We start from the raw sequence: 24,438 nt of genomic DNA, 5'->3' as shown, positions 1-24,438 counted from the left end.
TTTTAATGAAGATCTTTGATGAAGAGTTCCTTTTCATTCAAGTCCAAATGCCCTTTTAAAGTACGCCACGCTCTCTGTATTGTTGGTTCTTAAAAGATTCAATGTAGTTGTTACACTTTGCCATGATGTTGCAAGTTGCAACCACAAGTACATTGACATTGTCGCTTGTGTATAATGTCTGTTTTAGTACTCATGTTATATGTAATAATCAACGGCGACTTTTAACTTAACCATGCCTGCTCTGTTCTTCTCCAGATGTTACATGTTAACCGTGAGTATATAAGCGCGCATGCCGTCCGATTTTTTTGATACATCTCTTCAAACTCCGTATTTTGCTTTGTTGTAAATCATTGCAACCATGGGTGATCGCGGTGCTGAAGCTCTGCTTTCCTACCATTGTTTGACAGGTAACAATATGTTATGCTCATTTGTTTGATTGTTGTTCCATGCGTCCGATAATGACCACACGTTTTCTGATTTGTTTTTCATAGCACCTTTGCATCCAAATCCTGAAAATGAGATTGACAGAATCATTAACTCACTGCGTCGGAAGTACAGGACATATGCGGTCGAGTATGAAGTTGACTGTGTTAGTATGAGTTTTTTCTTCCAATCAAACATTTCCCTTTCTGTCTGTTGTTTTGCCGTTGTATTTGATTTTTGGGGTTTCAATCTATGCAGGGTGCTGTTATGATGCCTAGCTGTTTTGGTTCCGACTTTGGTGATCAAATTGGTCGCTTTGTTACGGTGATTGATCGCAACAACAATGAGTTTGAGATCAAGGTAGAGAGACATAGTGGTTTTATATTTCTGACGAAAGGTTTTGCTGCTCTTCGTGATTTCTATGACATAACCCTTGGTGCATGGCTGAAGTTGGTTTTTGTGGGATTTGGGCGATTTGTGCTAAAGAAGTTGAAATCTAGAATCAATAGGAAAATTTTTTTCCCTGTGTTTGATCCACCAATGAAGTTTGTCATAGAAAGAGATGTCAACACTCATAATTTCCTTCAGGCTTTTCCTAATTCCATTATCGAGTTGTCATATCGTCATGATTTGAACAACTTCACTATTTCATATGTTAAGCACCTGACCGCCTCTGACATCACTTCAGGTTATTTGGTACGTTGAAATGTGTTCGAACCGTAATGGCTAACACATAATAATACAAACATGCTTCTAAATGAATATGTTGTCATTGTTGCAGAAATTGCCAACATCTAACTTTACTGAGCTTTGTTTGGACAAGAAGGCAACGGCGTTGACGCTGATAGATGATAATGGAAACAAATGGGGCTGCATTGTTGTGCTTGGAACCCTGACCCAAAGTCATTGCATGATAGGCGGACAATGGAAGAGAATGGTCGATGCACGCAGGCTTGAGAGGGGTGCATATTTGAAGATAGGTGCTCCATTGGCTGGGAACAACTCCACTGTTTACTTCAGTGTCCAACGTCTATGAGTCTTATTAAGCACAAGTTCGATGAAGTTACATTTTGTTGCTACTTTTATGTTTCAGTGTCTCTGGCTTTTGGTATTTTGGGCAGTTATATGTTTATGTCGTTATCTTTGTCGTTGAATCAAGCCAATGTTGGTTCCAGTTCAACTCTTAAAAGCAATTCGGTTGTGCATTATGCAATGATGTTGTGAACAAAGGACGAAGAATATCGTTTTGCGTTTATCAAGTGTTGGGTTTTTACCTATACTTTATGTCTTAATCATTAACTTTATGTCTGTTAGAGTAGTTTAATGCAAACCTAAGAATTTACAACGGTCATTTACGGTTAACATCATCAATGTTGGACTTTTTTTTTTTTAAACGATCAATGTTGGACTACAATTAAGCGCTACAATGATTACCATATATATTATGAAATGATAGTTCCTTCAACCTAAATGAATTGCTTTCAATGTTATAGTGGACCAGTGGCGGATCTTGTGAACAAAAAATAAAATTGGGTGTGCCAAATATTTATGGAATATATATTTAACGGTTTTCAAAAGTATTCAATACAGGAAACTGGTGTAGTGGTATAATTGTTCTATTGTGACAATGAAGTTGAGGTTGTTGGTTTGGTTCAAATCTCACTACTCACTAGGACGTTTTTTTTTAAAAAAAAAAAATAAAAATTTATCTCACTAGGACTATTTTTTTTTTGAAAAAAATATAAAAATTTCGCTAAGAATTATTAAAAAGGAGGGTGCCAGAGGGATCGAGGAGGGTGCGAATTAAAAAGGAGGGTGCCAGAGGGATCGAACTTGAGACACCATACATATAGTGGAGTAGAAAAACGCAGAACCACTGCAGCACAACATGTTCCTTGTCTTAAATTGCCTAATATGATATTTATATAAATTATGGGGGGTAGTGGCATCTGGGGTCTCCAAAGAGATCCGCCCCTAATAGTGGTCATGACATGGTGGTTTATTATATTGCTATCAATATATAATATGCCATCAGAGTGCTCTACTTATGTGGCACATTATTTATTAAAATAAAAAAACGTGTTAAAAAATAACGCATACGTATGTTTTTCAAAGAACTGAAATGATTTTCATACACATTAGCAAAGAAGTGAATTGATTGATTGATTGTCATACACATAACCAGATATGATGTAAGATAAGTCTGTTATATCCGAGATTTTTTTAAGAGTCAATATTTTACACAGTTGCGGTGAAAAATTAATTGGTGATTACACATCTTAGCTAAAAAAATAATATTTGCTGAGCCAAATGTTGTATGTTAGCAATGATATTTTGACATCCATTTGATGACAACTTTGTTGACAACCTTGTTTTTCTCACTTCTTATTGGTCAAAAACAATGAAGTGAGAAAAAGGAAGAGAGAGGATAACAATATCATGTGAGTATGAGAGAGAAAGTTGTCCAAAAGTTGTCAAAAAGTGGTTGTCAAAATATCATTTCTCTATCTTATTCTCTCTCTTCATTTTTCTCTCTCCATTGTTTTCGACCAATGAAAATAGAGAAAATGAAAGTTGTCATTAAAGTTGTTCAAAATGGTTGTACATATATCACCAATCAAAAATTAAACACAATAGAGTAGATCAATATAATTATATGTAAATGTTTTCTATAAACCTTATTTATCTCTCCCTATGTTGAGATATCGCGAGAAACATTATTAAAAGAATTTAACACGAATCTTATGTGATGTTGATTAATTGAACTACATGCATCTCGTTTCCTTTATCTGCAAGAAGTATATATAATTTTAATCGGTTGATCGAGAAACAATTCTACCGATGCATATCCAATGTTGAATCACATACATCTCAATTATATTTCTACGACATTGTCTCACACTTTACTCTTCATATTTTTCTATTATACGTAATTGTGAGTTAGCTTAGACGTGTCATTGTGTATCTGTGGAGTATCATATAAGGATATGATAATATTTATTTTTTAAATACTAAAAAATTTTATGATAATTTATGATACTTTGTGTGTGCGTATCCGTGGAGCGTCTGTAAATGGATACGTTTCCGATATGAGTAATTGATTTCTTTAACATTGGTTCCATCAGTCATATATGTATAAGTAATTCGATTTAAAGAGAGCAAGAAGCAAGAAGAATAAAAAAAACGGTAATGATTTCAAAACTTAGTACATACTACATATACAATAACGAATTTAATTTTCGTTTTGGTGACTAACAATATTTAATTGTTTCTCTCAAAAAAAACAATATTTAATTTTTGGTATTTAAAATTTAAACCCTTTATTAATGATACAACCAATAGTCAAAATTAATTTGTCATTTTGTGCGTGCACAGAGTCCAGTCCATTAATACTAAGACTACTGTGTTGGCTTTGGCTTGGTTGACACGCGTGCTTGCTATTTGGGCGCCCAACAAGTGAACCATTTGAATTTAAATCTTAAAGCACATGTTCCAAATTCTCTATATAATCTTCATCGTTTCCACTCATCACACAAGAACCCAGCCCACCCTAATACAACTTCGCATACAACACCTTGTAGGAGATAATGGCATCTTCAAGTTTCAGCAGCGCAAACCATGGTCATGCATGTGTTTTCAGATACTTAAGGATGAGGTGCAGGTGTGGCGCCCCTGCAGATGTGAAAATTTCCACCACAGGCCGGAATCCCAACAAACTGTTTTATGGATGCAGTAGTAAGTGTGGGTTTGTTGATTGGGCACACCCTTTAAACTGTCCTTGCCCTGGCAGAAACGGAACCAATACTACAAATGTTGCCGAGGTTGAAGAGGTTGAGGATACTGCAAGTGTTTCAGATGCTATGAAGACCATTGAGTCTAGACTCCTTCTTGTCGAGAGGGAGGTGAGCCGGGCTTCATTCCTTGCAGGGGAAATGAAAGGTAGTCTAAGGCTTTTTATGGTGATGTTCACTGCAATGACATTTATGATGTTTATCATCTTTATGCTAGTTGTGACTAAGTTAGCGTGAGGGTTGTGTTTTCTAATGCATCTGTAGTGAGTCAATGTATCTGGTTTGCTGTATGGTGGAATCATGTATGTATCTCTATGAATTTAATATCTCATATTGTCTTGTTGGTTTTATTTTTAGAATATATATCAAAAATCATCTTATTTAGTTTATTTATTAAGTACTGATACAAATTTACCTTAAGAAATATTGTTACAATTTCCTGAGTTGGTTTTTTTAGACAATCATTAACATTTTCAATTACAAAAAATAAATCAAAACTCTCTCAAAAAAATAATTAAAAAGATAAAAATACACAACAAAAATTGTATGGGCATTTCTTGTATCATTTTTGACTCAATTATTGAGTCAAAAATGCAACTAGACAATTACAATAGTTATCCATACTTATTCAAATTCAATACACCAAAAGATATAACCAAAAATTGTATCGGCATTTCTTGTATCATTTCTTGTACTTGTTTAATTTTAATATATAATGATACTGGATGATATAACCGAAACATCTGGACCGTTTGATGTCAATGTAAGCAATCTTGGTCGTCCATCATAGATCAACGGTTTTGGGGCGGTTTTGAATTATGGTCCACCACAACCTGACATGGAAAACGCGTTGCAATGATGTTTCTGCACATAAATCCCATCAAAGCGGCGTGTGCAGGTGGATTAGGGCTATAGGCCTGACTGTGATTGATATAGCCTAGCCATAGGGTGTCATCACTCATTACATGCATGTTTTTGGTTTTTTTGAATATTGGGGCGGTACTCATGTACATATATGAGGATAACCTAATATTTTGGAACACACGTGTGTTGTAAATTGATGTCAAAACCCACATGCATGCCCCTGCACTCCTGCAGATTGTGTATTGGTATAAATAATTATTATTTATAATACACAATCTCACACTACAACAACACAGAAATCATCTTTAAAAAAAAAAACACAAAAATCATAAATAATATCTCATATATTCATATCAAAATCCTTAAACAACATCAACAACAACAAAAGAAAATTAAATAACACTTAATTAAACCAACAACAAAAGAAAATTAAATAACACTTAATTAAGATACTTCAACGGTGTCCATCCAAGAATCAATTCTTTATTCAGTAGCAAAGAACTCTCATACTTCAATAGCGCCCTCTCCAACTTTAATTCAACATCTACCCTTGTATTATAACCTGCATCGATTGCAGCACACAAATTACGATGAGAGTCATTTAACTTGTCATAATCACTGAGAATCTTCTCGCTTTCATCGTACACCGACTGAGATACTTCGCCAAAATCATTAATTTTTCGATTAACAGAGTACAACACAATCATAAAAGTTGGTCATAGTATCGTACATTAAAATACATTCCTTTTCCTTAATATTAAATTCATCGAACACAACATCGTACTCCTGCTGAGTAACATTAAGATCTATAAGATCAGACTCCACCCTACGTATATTAACGCGGAACAAATCAACATAAAACATAACAGCAAGGTAGAAACCGATTTCAACATTAGTTAGACAATACTCAAATTCACCCACACCGTCTAACAATCGAATTAGATCCAAAATATTCGATTCATCTGATGACATAACATCAAAATCCATAGTCAATATTTCCCTAATCTGAGCAAAGAAACGCACAACATCACACCTACGATTGTCTTTAACGTTAGAAAGAACAGATGATTCACACAAACCTTCTTCATGATTAAAACCATAATTCATTGTCTTATTTATCTTCTATAAGTACAATAATGCAATTAAACGGAATTGGTCCTAAAAGAGAGACACACAAAGATTAGAGCAACTTTCAAATTTTATAGGCTTTAGAACCAAAAGCTTCCAACGGCTGGAAAGGTTGCAACTGTTTAGCAATCATTGCAACCCATGAAAACAATGAAAAGGTGCTAGCCAAATTCCATATGAACCAACACAGCAACTCCTGAACATACACGATCATAAAACACCAAAAGATATTTGTTGGCTGGTTTCAAAATAAACAAACAACACCAACATAAAAATATACAATTTAATTCATACATGCATGATGCATCTTCGTATTATCACTACAATGCATAAACACTCCAACACAAAAAAAACAACCAAATTAGCCACAATAAAATAAAAACTTCAAATTCTGATTCCGCACCCCATGTACATAATAATTATTAAATTCTAATCTCAAATAAACCATTAACCTTTTTATAAAATAATTGATAGTATTGAAGAAGAAAAAAATCAAATCACCAACGGTATATCTCGGTACAGAAAAGTTTTCAAAATAACTTAGAAAGACGACCAAATTACACTATTTAACGTTGTAGAAGAAACCAATACAATTACACGTATTTGATTCCCCTCTCTTTCAACCTGTCTCCCTCTTTCCCTATCTCTATAAATGGTTATACCGATATTTAATTAAATTTATAAAGATCTATGTAAACTTTCTAACAATAAGCATAACAAATCAATAGCATTTTTTATACTTTCACAAATCTTTCCATACATTGATAACATTAATCATGAGATGTACCCTACAATAAATAATTAATTTTTTTTATACATTCACAAATTTGTTTCATACATTGATTACATTACTCATGAAATATACCCCACGATAAATAAATATTTTTTTTTATACATTCACAAATCCTTTTCATACATTGATTACATTACTCATGAGATAAAGCCCACGATAAATAAATATTTTTTTTTATACATTCACAAATTTTTCCATGAATTGATTACATAACTCATGACATATACCCCACAATAAATAACTATTTTTTTTTTATACATTCATAAATCTTTCCATACATTGGTTACATAAATCATGAGATATATCTCACACTAAATAAATAAAAATTGATGAACAACCCAACGTTAACAATGACAATAAAATAAAGGAGAATTAGTCACTTTAGTCCCTAAATGGGAGAGGATTCGACACTTTAGTCCCTGAATGAAGAGAAATTGCAAAACAGTCCCTGCATGGTCAATTTCAGGGACTAAAGTGACTAACGGAGTCTACATTCAAGGACTAAATTGACTAACGAAGTTTGCATTCAGGGACTAAAATAACTAACAAAGTCTAGATTCAGGGACTATTTTGCAATTTATCTGCATTCAGGGACTAAAGTGACGAATCCCTTCCGATTCAGGGACTAAAGTGACTAATTCCCCTAAAATAAAATAATCATAGAGGACATAACTATTGCCAACTATAGGACACGTGGGTGAAAATCTTCACGCGATTCCAACCGTTAATCAAGTTAGCTTTCGCACTGAGAGAATCTTCATATTTGGTCTCTGACTCTTTTAACTTTGATTCAATACTCTTCATAATATCAAGACTTGTATTCAATGCAGCAACAACCTTAAAATAAGAATTCCTGACACTCACGATCTCTTCCTTAATTTTCTTTTTTTTTCATACTCTACTTCAGACATTGCACAATCTGTCGAGAACAAATCTCTGAGAACACTGTCAATTTCTTCACGTTCCTTATCCTTAGCACTAAAATCCTCTTCAAGAATGGCATACTCTTTCCGAATTGAATTGAAAGCTGCAAAAGCAATCTCCTTCTCACGCGATCTTGCACAAAACAAATCAGCAAAAAACATAATAGCAAGCGAGAAACCCATCTGAACATCCGTAAGATAATCTTTGAAATCACCTAGACGATTTATCAATCGAATCAAATTCATAATGATAGAATCATCTTCCGTAATAACATCAAAATCATTACTCAATATCTCTCTCATCTGCGAAAATAATCTCCCAATATCACATCTATACTGATCTCGGCTTCTCGAAACAACAGAAGAATGAGATAAATTTTCAGCAAAATTAGTGGCGGAATTCATTGTTTATTCCCCTTCCTTAAAAACACAAACAAAGACAAAATGCAATGAAATACAGGCACAAAGCTTAAAAGAATTCACATTTATAGAGACATGGCCAGGCTTGATAAATTGCAACGGTTGGAGACCAAGCACATTTTCAACAAAATAAATGGAAAATCCAAACACACATTCCCGTTACAACAGTGGCAACCGTTGCAAACAAAGAGATGCCTTGCCTTCATCTCACAAGCAAAAACCATCCGAACAAATGAACATGGAAAAAACAACAATGACTTGTAAAAAATAAATAATAAAAAAAATAAAATAAAAACTGACCACCAAAACCTAAAAAACAATAAAACTATAAGTTACGAAGAAACGCAACAACCGTTTTATACACGTGAACATAAAACAAAGAAAACAAAAAAAAACTCAAATTCTAACAACGAAATCAACACATCGAATCAAAAACCACGTGTTCGCAAATAGGAAAAATGTGGAGCACTAACCATGCCTATTCGACGTAACATCAAAGGACACACTGTTTTGCATGACAAGAAATTAAACATAACTAATATAAAAAAGGAAACAGCCATCATCTTCAAATCTCCATCCGAGCTTCCCTAGCATACATAACATATGGGTTGTCTAAATTGACAGACAACCTAACACTTTTCCCAACTGCCAGCCGGTTCTCCGTAACAAATCTCTTCCACCCGCCCCTGAGAAATGCCGCCGGAGGAAGATGGCCTCTGTCCTTCCACTTGATCCTGCACGGAAAGTCAAAGCCCATGGCATCTGTAAGTAGGATGGTGGGCGGTGTTGCATTCCCAAACACTCGTGCAACAAATCTTCTTGGTAGGTACTGCATGCAAATGATAACAATTTAAAACAGGCGTTAGACATATCTACCAAAAACTATATAACAGTAATTGCATTATGCATTAGCAGTTATGCAATTCACCTACCAGACTGCTAGTATTCACCATGTATTCTGCAAGTCTGACAACACAGCTCTCCACTCTCCCATTATTAGCCACATTCCCACCTGCACCCATGCTTTCACCATTGTTACCCATGGCAACAGCAGCAGCATCAAAGAAGTTATGCGGAGGATTTTGTGCTCCATCACCATTGTTGTTACCAGCAGCATTGTCTATACCTTCCACATCTTCATCGTTGATATCCATGGCAGCAGCAAAATTAAAGAAATTATGTGGAGGCGGATTTTGGGCATCATCGGCATTGTGTGGTTGTTGATTGGCATCATGAACTTCGGGATGAGGAGGAGAATTGGGTGCAACATCAACATCCGCTGGATCCGGTTCTGCCACAGGAGTTGAAGGAGGTGCAGGAGGTTGAACATCAACATCAATGCCAAGATCGATGGAATCATCGTCGTCGCTGTCTTCATCGGATGACGAGGTATTGTATAATTCATACTCCTCCAAGGGATCCAGTATCTCGGCAGCAATCAGGAAAGGAGGATGTTCATAAGTACGCCTCTCACGAACCGTTAGCTCGGTCATGTCGAGTGTAAGCGCACCCATGTAGAACAGCCCCTGTCCGTTGTAACTTAGACGCAGTATGAGACCTAACGGCTGGTGGAAGTGCTCCAGCAAACTCCTTAGCCTATACAAAAAGGTCCGCGTCCCATCACTTCCTATGAAAACACCAAACCTCGAACCTCTTGTGTCTTCTAACCAGACTCTGTGTCGTAGTTCATCACCAAAGTGGTTGTTGAAGTATGATGGAATATCAGCCTCATCCTACATTACAAGTGACAACTTCATTAGTCATTTTACAACAAATGATTTGAAAGATACTATATCTCATGAAAATAACAAACCTGTGTTCTTTTTTAAATAATTTACTTAAGATACAACTGATGTTTATTGAGATGTCATTTGACGACGATGTGATTTACAGAGTGACATCAAACTGGAAATTTCAAACTAACATTACAGAGTGACAACAAACTGGGAATATCAAAGTAACAATCAGAGTACACATTATCGTAGATACGGTTTTTTTGTGTGCATAATAGTTGAAAAAAATACAGTTATCAATTCATCATCATCCAACCAACAAGAAGGCAAACATGGTCAAAATATATTGCAGAGTGACAAGGAAAATATCAAACTAACATTACAGAGTGACAACAAACAGGAATTATCAATCTAACAATCAGAGTACACAAAATCTTAGATACGGTTTCTTGTGTGTGCATAATAGTGGAAATAAATTATACTTACAGATTCATCATCATCCAACCAACAAGAAGGCAAACATAGTCAAAATCCTTAAACATGTAACAACAAATGAAGCCATGCAAAATCTACCGGATACGAAAAGGGAGACAGGAAAATAATCAATCAACGTACTTTTGATTAAAAAATCTACTCCACACTCAAAGTTTAGTAACAAAAGTTAGTGAATATTAAGACACACTTACCTTGTCTGGATCGATTGTTGTGAAGAACTTCCTGAATGTAAGCGCGGCCATGACAGATTCTTGTGCTGCAGAGAAATGGAGGAAAGTAGGCGGAAGTAGTGTAGGCGGAGGTAGTGTCTTATCAGACCCTTGCTTGTTTGTGTGGGTTGTATGTGTGAGAAAAGTGGGCAAAATGAATATGAAAGGATTTCCCGTTTATATGCTGCAGAAGCCTATAGGCAGGACACAGTTGCCCAAAACGTGCTCATTGGAGGAAATAAAAATAACTATTAACAAATAAATATAATACTGCATCATCATTAATATAAAGGATATGTATGGAAGAAGCCGTCATGTATTTAATTGCTTTCTTTCTTATTTGAAATTTTTTTTTTCCGACCCTGTTTGCCAAAAAAATTTCAAAGTTGACCCCCTATTGAAAAAAAATACAGAAATGACCCACTTTCAATTTTTGGGGGTTTTTTTTTTGTCGTTTTCTGCATTCCCGCCGTTTCAAATGGCGGGAATGAGCCGTCGTTCTGACGGCCGTCACGTCGCTGCAGGTTTTGTTTTTTTTTTTTATTATTTTTTTTTCAGTACCGCCATTTCAAATGGCGGGAATGAATAATACTTTTTTTTTTCGTTTTTTTATTTTTTAGGCCATTATTTGTTTATTTATTTGTTTAACAATAAATAAAAAAATATTAATTTATTTGTTTAATAATAAATAAAAACATATTAATTTATTTGAACGCATAATACATAACGTTATTAACTATCGGTTATTTATACTCGGACAATTTCTCCTAATATGACCGTTTTTTTTGGCCATTATTTGTTTATTTAAAACACAAATAATAATAAATGAAAATTAATGATAATAAATATTAATTTATTAATTTTAAAACACTAATTATTTTATTCATACGAAATAAAAACAAAAACTACTTTCTCCTCGGCAACCATTTACGCCAATGTAAACTATGACCTCCCGTAGCACATAATTTATCTTTTTTAGTTCGTACGGGTCGTTGATTTTGCTCTTCCTCTTCCTCTTCCTCTTCCTCTTCCTCTTCCTCATCTTCTTCCTGTTCCACATCCTCATCAGGAATTTCAGCATCATCATTAGTTTCCATAGTGACTTCATTTTGCACTTGTGGAGCTGAGTTGGTCCAGATTTCGTTAACGAAGTCATCGTCATTAAACCCTGCTGCCAGACTTTCTATAGTATTAGTTTGTGAATTTGGCCAATGAGGTGCGTAGTTTGTTTGGGGATAGTTTACAATGTGTGGGGGGGTTGGTAGGTTGAAGGAGGAGTACTGTGATTGGTCTGGGTAACTGGTTTGTGTGGTGTACTGAGTTGGATTAAAGTCATCAAATGAATAGTTTGATGTTCGAGAGCTTTCTCCATGATGACTTTGTTGAGAATAGGTTGGATATGGGATTGGGGTGTTACATAAGATTTGGTTTGTGGGTTGTGGAGGTGATTGGTAAGTTTGGTTGTAGTTGTAGTTGGTGGATGGGTTAAAGCTTTGGTCAAAGTTAGTGGGTGGAGGTGTCATGAATTGGTTGTATGTTGGAGGTGTATTTAACCACATATTTTCATCTGGCACCGTATAGGTTTCTGGCGCTGCAGGATAGTCACACGAGAATTGTGGTAAAATTCTTGCACATGCTTGCCTTGGGTTTGTCAATAATACATCTCTAGAAAGCCACAGATGATTTCCGAAAAATTCCCAATACCATGCAAAATATTGACGATTTGGATAAACCTCATGGTTATACCGAATGCCCTGAAGTGCTAATTGATGTCGTTGGTTCCAGTTTTGGACTTGACGATGATGCTTATCTCTCCACGAGCCTTTAATTTTATCTTTTGTCAAATTAATTTTGTGGAAAGCTTTCAAATTATCTGGTAAGGCAATTCTTTAGTCCGTGAGAATGATTTTGACCGAGAAAGGTTTACCTTCTCAGTCCGTGAGACCGTCAACTACAGGGAGGGAAGGCGAATGGGAACTTTCAAGGTGGACCTCCAAGCGGGGTGGTGTGATTGTGGGAAATTTCAAGCTTTACATTTGCCTTGTTCCCATGTCATAGCCGCGTGTTCTTCATTTCGCTATGACTACACAACCCTTATTCCAGCTGTGTTCAAAAACGAGAGTGTTTACTCCATCTACAACACAGCTTTCAAAGTAGTCCAGGATAAGAGTTATTGGCCCCCATACGACGGTCCCGTGCTTTGCCATAATCCAAACATGCGAAGACTAAAGAAAGGTCGACCCAATAGTACCCGCATAAGGACTGAAATGGACGAGGAGGTGGTAGAGAAGACTCCGACACCGAGACAATGTGGGTTGTGTCGGCATACCGGTCATATTAGGAGAAATTGTCCAAGTATAAATAACCGATAGTTAATAACGTTATGTATTATGTGTTCAAATAAATTAATATGTTTTTATTTATTATTATTATTATTTATGTTTTTATTTATTATTATTATTATTTCTTGCCAAAAAATAATTTTTATTATTATTATTTTCTGTTTTTATTAAACAAACAATGGCCAAAAAAATAAAAAAACGAAAAAAAAAATAATATATTCATTCCCGCCATTTCAAATGGCGGTACCAAAAAAAAAAATAATAAAAAAAAAAACCTGCAGCAGCCTGGCCTGTCACGACGCGACGTTTGTCAGGATGACGGCTCATTCCCGCCAATTGAAACGGCGGGACTGAAGAAAACGACAAAAAAAAAAAACCCCCAAAAATTGAAAGTGGGTCATTTCTGTATTTTTTTTCAATAGGGGGTCAACTTTGGAATTTTTTTGGCAAACAGGGTCGGAAAAAAAAAAATTCTTCTTATTTTCCTCTCTCATTGTGTAATAGATAAGTTGGAAAGCTGCATAAATTACAAGGAGAAAAACACATTAAATTTTTTTTTTAAGCCAAAAGATAAACACATTAAATTATATGTATGTATATATATATATATATATATATATATATATATATATATCTGTGTGGGATAGGATCTGTTGTTTTTTGGATTTCCAAACTGTTGTATTTGAATTTCCAAATTTTATTATCTATCGAAGTCGTTACTAGGTTGAGTCACGACCAGGTCGCTCTGTTTAAGAAGTTTCGTGGCACTACCCAAAATTGTGCAAGGTAGACTATCAACCACGCGGCCTCCAGGATAAAACAAGCCCAGCTACAAATCGATTAACTACTGCACTGTAGTTAATCGTTCGAGAATTACACCTTGAAATATGGTACTAAGACCACTCTTTAATACTGAAACCGCTTTAATATGGTATTATTACCGTTCTATATGGTGTTAAGACCACTCAAATATGGCGTTTCCACCATTGTAACCTTTAAGTTCTACAAACTTTCAATATGGTACTACGACCACTCAAATACGATGATACCACCATTTCTCCTCAAATAGAAAAAATATTTAAATAATTTATATACTGTTAAGATCATTCATAATTCCGACGGGACATTATTATTACGAAAGGGACTATGATCTTAATAGTACTCTTTATTCCAAAGGGACTTAGATTATCGAAGGGACTATGAACTTAAGACCACTCTTAATTCCGAAGGGACATTAAACCGAAAAGGGACTATGGTCTTAAGAACACTCTTAATACCGAAGGGACAGAAAGGAGTAGAAGCAGAAGAAACTCGTTAACACAGGTCGGAGGGAGAAGAGAGAAACCGCACAGGAAGCATCAACTGTGCGATTTGGGGTGTTTTTTGAACTGAGTGGAGTCCTCTATTTATATAGAGATTCTGTAACTGTTTTAGCACAAATTGCGACAACAGTTACTTTTAATGGATAAAGTTAAAATAAAGGTTATCCATTAATCAGTTTAACAACACTTGTGGATAGGATCTAAAGAAACAAATCCACTAAAGTGGATGAAACAAACTATTAGATTTGAATGAAGGAGATATAAGAAATTCAATTAAATTCTTATTCTTATCACAACCACCATAAGCTAAATTTATGGGATGTGATATTCTTGAATAAAAATAATAATTACTATTATTTTTATTATTATTAAGTATTTAAAATTAAATACCGCAATTTAAACACTACTAATGTGTGTGTTTTATTTTATGTGGGACCCCCACACTCTATTTTTTTCAATTCACACAACAGTAGATCAAAGTATGATTACTTGGTGTTTAATCTTCCAATTTATTTTCCAACACAACACTAATGTTCCAACAGGATCAAATGACACCAAGGTGTCAAATTAAATTTGACACCAAATCCTAGCCATTAATATAGTTTTAATCTAACGGCCATCAATTCATTAAGTCCTCGCATGTTTGATCAAATAACATATCAAGGATTTAAACGAAAATTCTCTAATTCTAAATCCTTTGTTTTTTTACCCAAAGAAAAATTCCTTGTTTATCCCAGCAAAAAAGGTCTACATATTATAAATAGAAATCCACGACTCTGTAATATAATACAAACCTTGAAGCCATTGATTTTTTTTCTTCCAATTCATATTTAACAACAAGTTGGTGGCAATCTTTCTCAAAATCTCTAATGCATAATGAATCAGTATACAATTTTTCAGCTCATATGCCTGAAATTTGAACTTTTGCGGTATATATGTGTGAAAGCTTCTCATGATACTTTTTCCTAATATGCCACAAAGATAAACTATGCTGAGTTAATTGGAGTAATGAAATAGGCATGAAGCATGTGCAAGAGAGCTATAATAATAAGAGATATAGTATCCTTCAAAAAAGGCTGCACACTATTTTACCCCACGAAGATTGATTACTTTTTACGCCAAGGAGAAAATAAGTAATTTAGTGAATAAGTTCAAAATTATTGTATGAATTATTGTAATGTATGAATTATTAATAAAATGAGATATTATTATATGCCTCAATTTTGTTCATTTATTTTATATTTGCTTTTAGTTTTTAATGTTGTATTTACTTTTATTTATTTAAAGAATAATATGGAATCAATAATTTAGATTAATGCAAACAAAATAATTTATAATAAAGTTAAGAAAATAAATTAGAACAAAGTTAAGAAAATAATTTAGATTAATACAAATAAAATAATTTAGAATAAAGTTAATAAATTAATTTAGAATAAAGTTAATAACATAATTTGAAAATAATAAATAAATTAAAAAAAAGTAGACCAGCGGCATTTAACTTGCGCCACGTAACTTAATTTGCGCATTAATTTACACTTGCTCAAGTTAACTAGCGCGGGGCATTTTGGACATAGCTGCAGGGTGCGGCGAAATGTGGTCGGTGAAGAGCAAAGATCCAACTTTATCAATAGGGCCCATTGTTTATACCAGTGACCCAAATTTGTTTGTGGTCCACGCATATACCTCGTGGCCAACAGTTATCACCAAAATCCATCCGTCCTTGTCTTCACCACTGCCGAGCCTCGCCGGTATTCTCGCGGGAACAAACGTTGAAGCTTCGATCATGTCTTCTTCGTCGTTAGAGTAAGTCAATAACTCGTCAACATATGTACGTATATTCTTCATTCGTGTGTCATCAGTTTTGATCCGATGCAAGCGTTATCCCCAATTTGTGCGCACGTTTGTGTGTACTTTTTTTTCCATCTTTATCACTTTTGTCTGTTTACTGGGTTAAGGCTGTATTTAAGGTCCGACCAAAAAACATTTCCATAAACAATCCTAAGCCTTTTAATAGTTAAGTTTATGTTTAGATTCCAAGACATCACACTGCATGTGTCATCTAACATAGATTTTGCCAGAAACGGCAATCGCCGTTTTTTGTATGATATAATTTTTGTACGATTTTTTGGACGAATTTTTTGTACGAATTTTCATGGCAACATAAATAATTAGGAGACATTGTATTAAATATGCGGGTTTGTTTTAACAACACCATATTATTATGGTTCTCACTAATTTTGGTTGATTGAGTGGTGTACTCCAAGTTTACTTCTGGTTGTGACAATTTATTCGGATGGTATTGAGCCAGTTGTTGCAATAATGTATTTACAACTGATTATGCACACAAGTCAGACAGTGTAATTGTTGATTAATAACAAGCCACAAACAATAATTATATCCATTTCCACATTACAGCAACACTGTCCCAGATTTTGCAATGTTTTTGGCTGATTATAATCCGGATGAGTACGAAGACGATGCTGCACACAATGACGGAGAATTTGATGAACAAAATGATGGAGTAATTACTGAAGTAAGTAGCGGTGATGCGAGTGATGATGAAGTGAGTAGTGATGATGACGACCACGACGATCCTGATAGAGCATGGCGACATGTCGTTACACCTTTTACCGCAAACAACGTTTTGGTAAGAGCTTAATTATTTACATTGTTTAGCTACTCCTTCTCACTTGATAACATAGTATCATCATTCTTGTCAAAAAAACATAGTATCATTATTCCATGCATGGTCATAACAAACCGTAAATTGTGTGTACTTTTTTTTTAGCATATTCCGAGACATATCGCTGAGAACTGTCTGGAGGAACACCAGATACATATTCGACTTGTTGTGTTGGATACCGATGACGTATACAATTGTGATGTCAGGACCGGTAGGGAGGATGTGTGGAACAAGTACATATGCCAGGGATGGTACTCGTTTGCAAGAGACTACGACTTAATTCCGGGGGACATTTTAAGGTTTCTTGTTGCCAATCCTCCAGCTAACCTCTTTGTGCGCATTATTCGCCTTGGCTAGGACTGAGTAATCGAATTTAAGGTCGTAAGTAGGGTGTTATAATTGTTACTTTTGTGTTGTGAGTGTACTATTATCATCATCGTGGTCAAGTAGGTTTTGTGGACCTTTTGTTAAATTGGAATATTGCAATGTCGGCATAGGTACAATGTGCCACCTGCCATGTAATGTTGCGCACTTTAAGCACTTTTCATATTAATCATGTGTGTTAGTCGTAATTAGTGTTCTGTGTTGTGGATTAGTCGTTAACATTTGTACATGGAAGCTTCGACGTGTCTTCTACACGAATATCCACCGAGGTAAAATTATTCGTTTCCCAAGTAGTGTTTTGACCTATGAATTAATGTGGTTGTCAAGACGTGTTATCCCATGTTCGTTGTCCGATAAATCCAAAGTAGTTCTTTCTGTCTTGAATATTGAATTTGAATTTTTATAGTGCTCTTAATCAAACCCAAACCATAAAAGAGGCGGGTTGCGACTACGACTACCCGTGTTATCCCATACGTATTTTTATAGTTCTTTCTCTCTCTTTGTTCTGCGTTTTAGTCATTACTTACATTTCCTTGTATGTTTTAGTTGGGAAATACTTCCATGACATAGTTTTGGTGCCATTGGTGCCATTGGGGAAATCCTGGCCATTGATGTGTGTGGATGTGTGTGGGGATGTGTGTGTGATGTGTGTGTGTGTGGTGGGGATGCAAGCTATGGCACCAATGGCACCAAAGCTATGGCACCAAAGTGCTACTCGTTTTAGTTGTTATGCGACCATTCCAAATGGATGTCAAAATATCATTACTCTTCCAAAAAATGGTGATACATATACCAGTTTGTAGCCCGTGTACTTCAAAACGACGACGTACCTTATCAAATACGTATCACCTACCAATATTCCATGTATAACCTTCACATTTTTATAATTTTGATCACATGTATAACTTTTTCAAAAATCGTGAAATTTATAACAATATATTAACGAGAAATAATTGATGTTTGTTTTCTACAAGTATTTAAAATGCATGATTTTTTTGGTTTAAAAATTTTGTTAACGTCTCTTTGCCGCATCGTTTGCTAATTTTTCAGAATGTAGCGTATTTGCGTATGCGCGTTCCATCGTAGGCTTCAACCTAAGCAATGAAGGCATTAGGCAACATGTAAATGTTCTAAATTGATTTAATTAAGGGAAACCAAATTAATAATCAAAATTTACAATTTAATGACACTTTGCATCTGGACCGTTAACGTAATTATCAAATGGTTGTCAATAAACCGAGATTAATGCCCCTGTAAGCAATCTTGTTCGTCCGATCGTTAGATCCGACAGTTCCAATGCGGTTTACAATTATGGGGCAGGAACTGACATGGAAAACACGTTTGAATGACAAGTCTGCAGACATTTCGCATGGCTGTGCCGTATGCAGGTAGGCTACACTGATGTGTCTAGTCTTAGGGTGTCATTCACTGTTGCATCTCTTCAGAAAGTCATTAAATGCCAAATGGACGGTGTTGCGATGTTGTGGTTTCTTTTGGGTTTTAATCGGACGGACGTGATGAGTTAGACGACATATTGACCAGACCCCAGTTGGAGACCCTTATTTGCATTTCTACAAAACAATGTCACACGTGTGAGGTGGGTTGAATCAACGAAGCACGTGTGTGTTTTTGTAGTACTCCTATTTGATAAACGTTTGAAGTATAATTTCTCCATGGTTTTTACATCAATTCTTTTTATATTGTCTTGATAAAAAATTAAAAATATTGGCATTTTACAACATCAAAATCATTGTGAAACAATTACAAAAATTAAAAACTATGATTTTACCAAACAAAATTAGGTTAATTTTGTTACAAAACGGGGTAAATACAATATAGAGTTGGACAAATTTTATTAAGTAAGAAGACAAGATGTTGATTGTAATCAATCAATTCGTTATAAACAATTACGTGTGTGTAAAAATAGTTTTTTTTTATGAAAAAATATAATTATATAAAATCATATGATTGTTGTAGCAACCAAATATGTATAACAAATAATAATGTTGCCATTCAAAAAAAAAATGTAGATTCGACACCATTTTTTTATTTATTTTTAAAGTATTAAACAACATAACTCAGTGCGTTTGATATCGTCGATCGGTCTAGATCCGATTCGGTCTTCCGATCGATGTACATCTTTCCATGTTGACCTTGTGTTTTGATCTTCTAACAACTATCCTACCATGCTGACTAGGTTTCTAATGGGATGCCATGCCAAATCATGATCGACTAACACCTAAGATTATGCTCTTCGAAATTCCAGCTCATGCTTCCTACCTATCCCAGTAAGGTCGTATTAAACAGCCTAACATAGTGCGTTCGATACCGCCGGTCGGTCTACATCCGCTTTGGTCTTCCGATCGATGTACATTTTTTTTTACATTTTGACCTGGATAAATCAGATTCAACCGTCGATCATAGATCAGAAGGCCCATACCAAAGTTTAAGTATGTGCATGATACTCAATAGGTTGTATCAAAATTACACAAATGTTTGCTTTTCTTACATTTAATAGTTACAAGAAATGACTAATACCTCAATTTCGTCCTTGAATTTTGACAAATCGGCCAAATTCGTCCCTGAATTATTCGAAATAGCTATTTAGTCCCTGAATTTTACAAACGTCCATCAAATTGCTCCCTCCGTCAAATTGCTCCGTTAGTGGTGATGACATGTCCTCTTGCATGTTGTGTTGTCCTGTACACGTGTCAACAAGGCAGCCACGTGTACAAGGACTAAATTGATGGAAATGGTAAAAATTCGAGATTTAACTTTTCAGTGTAATTTTTCCTGTGTTTTCCAATTATACCCCTCTATAATAAGAATCGATTTGAGACTTATTGTCATAATTTAAGGACTAATTTGATGGATTTTTCTATAATTTAAGGGCTTATATGATTGATTTTATTTGCAGGGAACGAGTGCAAGGAGATATGGCATGCGAGGACCAGTGATTTCAAATGACATGCATAAACAAACACCACTGAGGGGTCCTGCTCCACAGAATCCAACTGCTCCTGGAATTATTAGAATTCCAAACCCAACTTACGGGCCATCTGCTTCTACTCAATCCCAATACATGGAGTTTATCCCAACTCCAGGATTTCCAAAGCATTGATGCTTGTTTAAATTATGCTTTTGGACTGGTTTAATTATTGCTTTTTGGACTTGTTTACTTTATGGTTTTTTGGATATGTAATCACTTAAGAACATCAAATGATTTGATGACATGATGGATATGTAATTTGCATTTTTTGGCTATGTAATGACTTATGAACATCAAATATATGACTTATGATGGTATGCAAATGTATGCTTTTTTATAATCAAAGTGTCTGTCTTGTACTTTTTACTTTATTTAGCAAAAGTATACACCAAGGGTCACAGTGATATCTGTTGTAAAAATTTAAGGACCTATTTGATGGTATTTTTACTAATTTGAGGATCGATATGATGGATAGATATCCTAACATACATTGTTAGCCTAATTGCTCACCCTTAACCCTAATTTGAAAGGCGCCAAATACTAATACTCAGCATGGGTCCACTTAATTTGGTTTAATCTATGCGTGATAAATATGCACATGTCACAAAGGAAATTCAAATTTTGTATATGGAGAAATTCAACATTAATAATAGTACATGTTTACTTGAAAATTGGTGGGCATTTAATTTCTTCAGGTGGCGCATGGCACACCAAAAACAGCTAGGAACATTAGTTTTTTTTTTTTGAACAAGCATTAGCTTATTTCTATATCTTTGTATACACCAATGTAGCCTCATCTTAATATGGCCTTGGAATTACAATGGCTTTTAATAAATTGTCTGTAGAAACAAATAAGGTGACCCGACATGTCATAAAGAATACGGTTACAACATAGAGCAGTCTAACACTTTCATGGTGCCTTTTAATAGTCTAATCTTTTTTTTTTTTTTTGACAAAAACAAAACGATATTCATTCATTCAAATTGATAGAGTACATCAGATACAAACATCGCTAAAAACATAAAGGGTGAATCTGCGAACAAACTCACAGCACCCAAGTTAATAGCATAAAACGGCAAAATGCCTACAAAAAATATGATAAAACCTAAGTCACCGAAATTCACATGCTTCCGGATCTGCAACGTTGACGACCAAATCATTTGTTGAATTTGTAATTGACTGATGCCGATCTTTCAATAGGAACTAAACGAACACCGCGACAAGACGCAAAATCAAACGCCACACAAGACGACGAACAACACAACGCCGCACTTAGACGACGAAATCACAAAAAAACACCAAAAGAAGAAACTTGATCTATGTGAAAACCACTTATTTAGATTGAAAGAAAAGAGAAAAAAGATGTAGAGGGGTGATTCTAGGTCAAAAATGACCTAAAACCACCCCTCCTCGATGAACAAAGGGGAAAAAAAATTTAGAGAGAAGTTGAAGTTTCTCTCACTAATTCAAAACATTCTATGCCAAGGTCTAACATTTGACTCTTGCAACACTAACTAATAGTCTAATCTGATCATGTTTTTCTTCACATTAAAATGGTCTTTCTGTTTTTACCATTGATAATAACTCCGTTTTAAAATGAGTGTCGTTTTAGGCAAAAAAAATTGTTTCAAAATGAATGTCACTTTCAGTTTCCAATGCATTAATAACTTTTTCTTTTCAATTGTACCCTCCAATTAATACTCTGCACACTACTTCCAAAGTATTACTTTTAAAACTAACCAATAGTTAATAAGGATAATTTGGTAACATAACCATTCTCTTTCTTTTAATCATTACATTTCTTAATATGTGTTTAAACACCTAAAACGACACTCATTTTGAAACGGAGGGAGTAAGTTAGGTGTTTATTGTTTCATCTGTATGTATGGTTTGTTAAATTGCACAAATATATCCATCAAATATTACCCTATATGCGATCAAAAGGCGAAATTGTGCTAACCGTAGCTTCAAGCGGTATTGCAGCATTGCTTATCCCAGTTGTAAGGACAACACATTCAAGGTTTGGTATTCCATTTATAATTGATGAGTGTTCGACATGCGGCATAAAACCCAACACTCCTTTGGCACAACTAATTTCGAGGGCAAAACTCATTATATGGGACGATGCCCCCTATGATGCACAAATACTGTTTCGAAGCTGTTGATAGAACTCTAATGGATGTACTTCAAGATCATAACAACAGAAGATTAGATATTCCATTCGGTGGGAAGGTTGTTGTGCTTGATGGTGATTTTCGTCAGATCCTCCCAGTGATTCCCAAAGGAACTAGATAAGATATTGTTCATGCAAGCGTTAACTCTTCTAAACTATGGCGATATTGTGAGGTATTAATTCTATCTACTGATATGAGACTTTTGCATGGAAGTTCGGATAATGATATCGATGAAAGAAAAAAGTTTAGTAAAAGGGTATTGGGAATTGGAGATGGTTCTATTGGAGACGTAACTGATGAGAATATACATATTGAAATTCTAGATGATTTACTCATCCACATCTCCGGTGATCATATTGCTTCTATTGTTGATTGCATATATCCATCAATTTTATCTAATATGAATGATACATCATTTTTCGAACATAGAGCAATACTAACACCTAAAAATGGCATAGTCGATGAGATTAATGAGTATGTAATGTCACTTATACCTGGTGAAGAAAAGATATATTTAAGTTGTGATACTCCTATAGCTGAATGATCAACATCGGGCACCAGGCCGGATGATGTTCATACACCATAATTTTTGAACACCATTAATCCGTCAGGTCTTCCAAATCATAAACTAACACTTAAAATCGAAGTTCCTGTGATGTTATTGCGAAATTTGGACATAACTGTTGGGCTTTGTAACTGAACTCGCTTGATTATTACAAAGATGGGGAGGTGTGTTTTGGAAGGAAAGGTGATATCTGGAAGCAATGCTGGTGAGAAAGTTTACATACCTAGATTATCATTGACACCATTGGACACAAGCATTCCCTTTAAATTTCAACGTAGACAATTTCCAATATCGGTATGTTTTGCAATGACTATTAACAAAAGCCAAGGGCAATCACTTAAGGAGGTTGGCATATATATTCCACAACCGGTTTTCTCCCATGGTCAACTATATGTTGCAGTCTCAAGAGTTACCTCAAGAAATGGTCTCAAAATTTTGTTGACAGATGAAAATGGTGACTGCATCAAAACGACTACAAATGTAGTGTATAAGTAAATTTTTCAAAACATGTAAACACTTAACATTGATGTAATGGTATTTTATTACTCTTCATTTAGCAGACTTTTATTGATCTATAGCAAAAAAAAATTGTTGCATTACAAACATATTCAAATCGTCTATGACCTGTGCGGCAGCACGGGTAGACGATCTAGTGCATATAATTCAAGGACCATTTATATTGGCATCAAATAATCCGCGCCAATCCAAATTTTTTCGTCAAATTTGAATGAAAAAAATCTACCAAAATATTTGGTTCGACCATTTAACATTAGTGGTTCTAAATATTTTAGACCACAAGCAAAAATGATAAAATTAAAAAAAAAAAATAGAAGCACCTTCTCAACACGCTTCACATTCCTCCCTTCTAAGAAGCACCTTACGTTTATTCACCCAGCACATCCTTATCAAAGCTGATCAACTACAGGATTCATCGTCTTCCTTAATCGTTGCAGAACCTCAAGCCGGTAGGTGTCTTGTACCCATATTTCCATTCCAACAGTGAGTCGGGGTCTTAGTCATTTATCTGCATATACATACACCGTCTAATGTTTCCTTGTTTTATATTGTTTTTTTCAGCACAACATTATCAACTCTGCTCAACAAAGTAACAGGTGAGACATCTGTCCTTTTTCTTTTTCTTTTAAAAGGATCTGTCTAAAGGTTTAAATAGCTCCCTTTGCCCCATGTCTATTTTATTGT

General features: G+C 34.9%; 1 protein-coding gene and 1 pseudogene across 1 annotated transcript; one reads left to right on the top strand and one right to left on the bottom strand.

Moving 5' to 3' along the window:
* Positions 1–358: 358 nt before the first annotated feature.
* LOC146929162 (uncharacterized) lies at positions 359–23,751 on the top strand (annotated as a pseudogene).
* LOC146929163 (uncharacterized) lies at positions 11,334–12,830 on the bottom strand. The gene is made up of 2 exons (XM_085700705.1): positions 12,814–12,830; positions 11,334–12,666 (listed from the first exon to the last, which is right to left on the bottom strand). The coding sequence occupies exons 1-2, from the start codon at positions 12,828–12,830 to the stop codon at positions 11,685–11,687; spliced, it is 999 nt and encodes a 332-aa protein (XP_085556831.1). The 3' UTR covers positions 11,334–11,684.
* Positions 23,752–24,438: the final 687 nt, after the last annotated feature.

Source organism: Medicago sativa, chromosome 4, assembly GCF_051527215.1.
Source record: "Medicago sativa cultivar Bolivia chromosome 4, Bolivia_mono, whole genome shotgun sequence".
Classification (NCBI taxonomy): Eukaryota; Viridiplantae; Streptophyta; class Magnoliopsida; order Fabales; family Fabaceae; genus Medicago; species Medicago sativa.
Note: the sequence above shows the minus strand (reverse complement) of the source record. Positions and strands in the feature narration are given on the sequence as shown.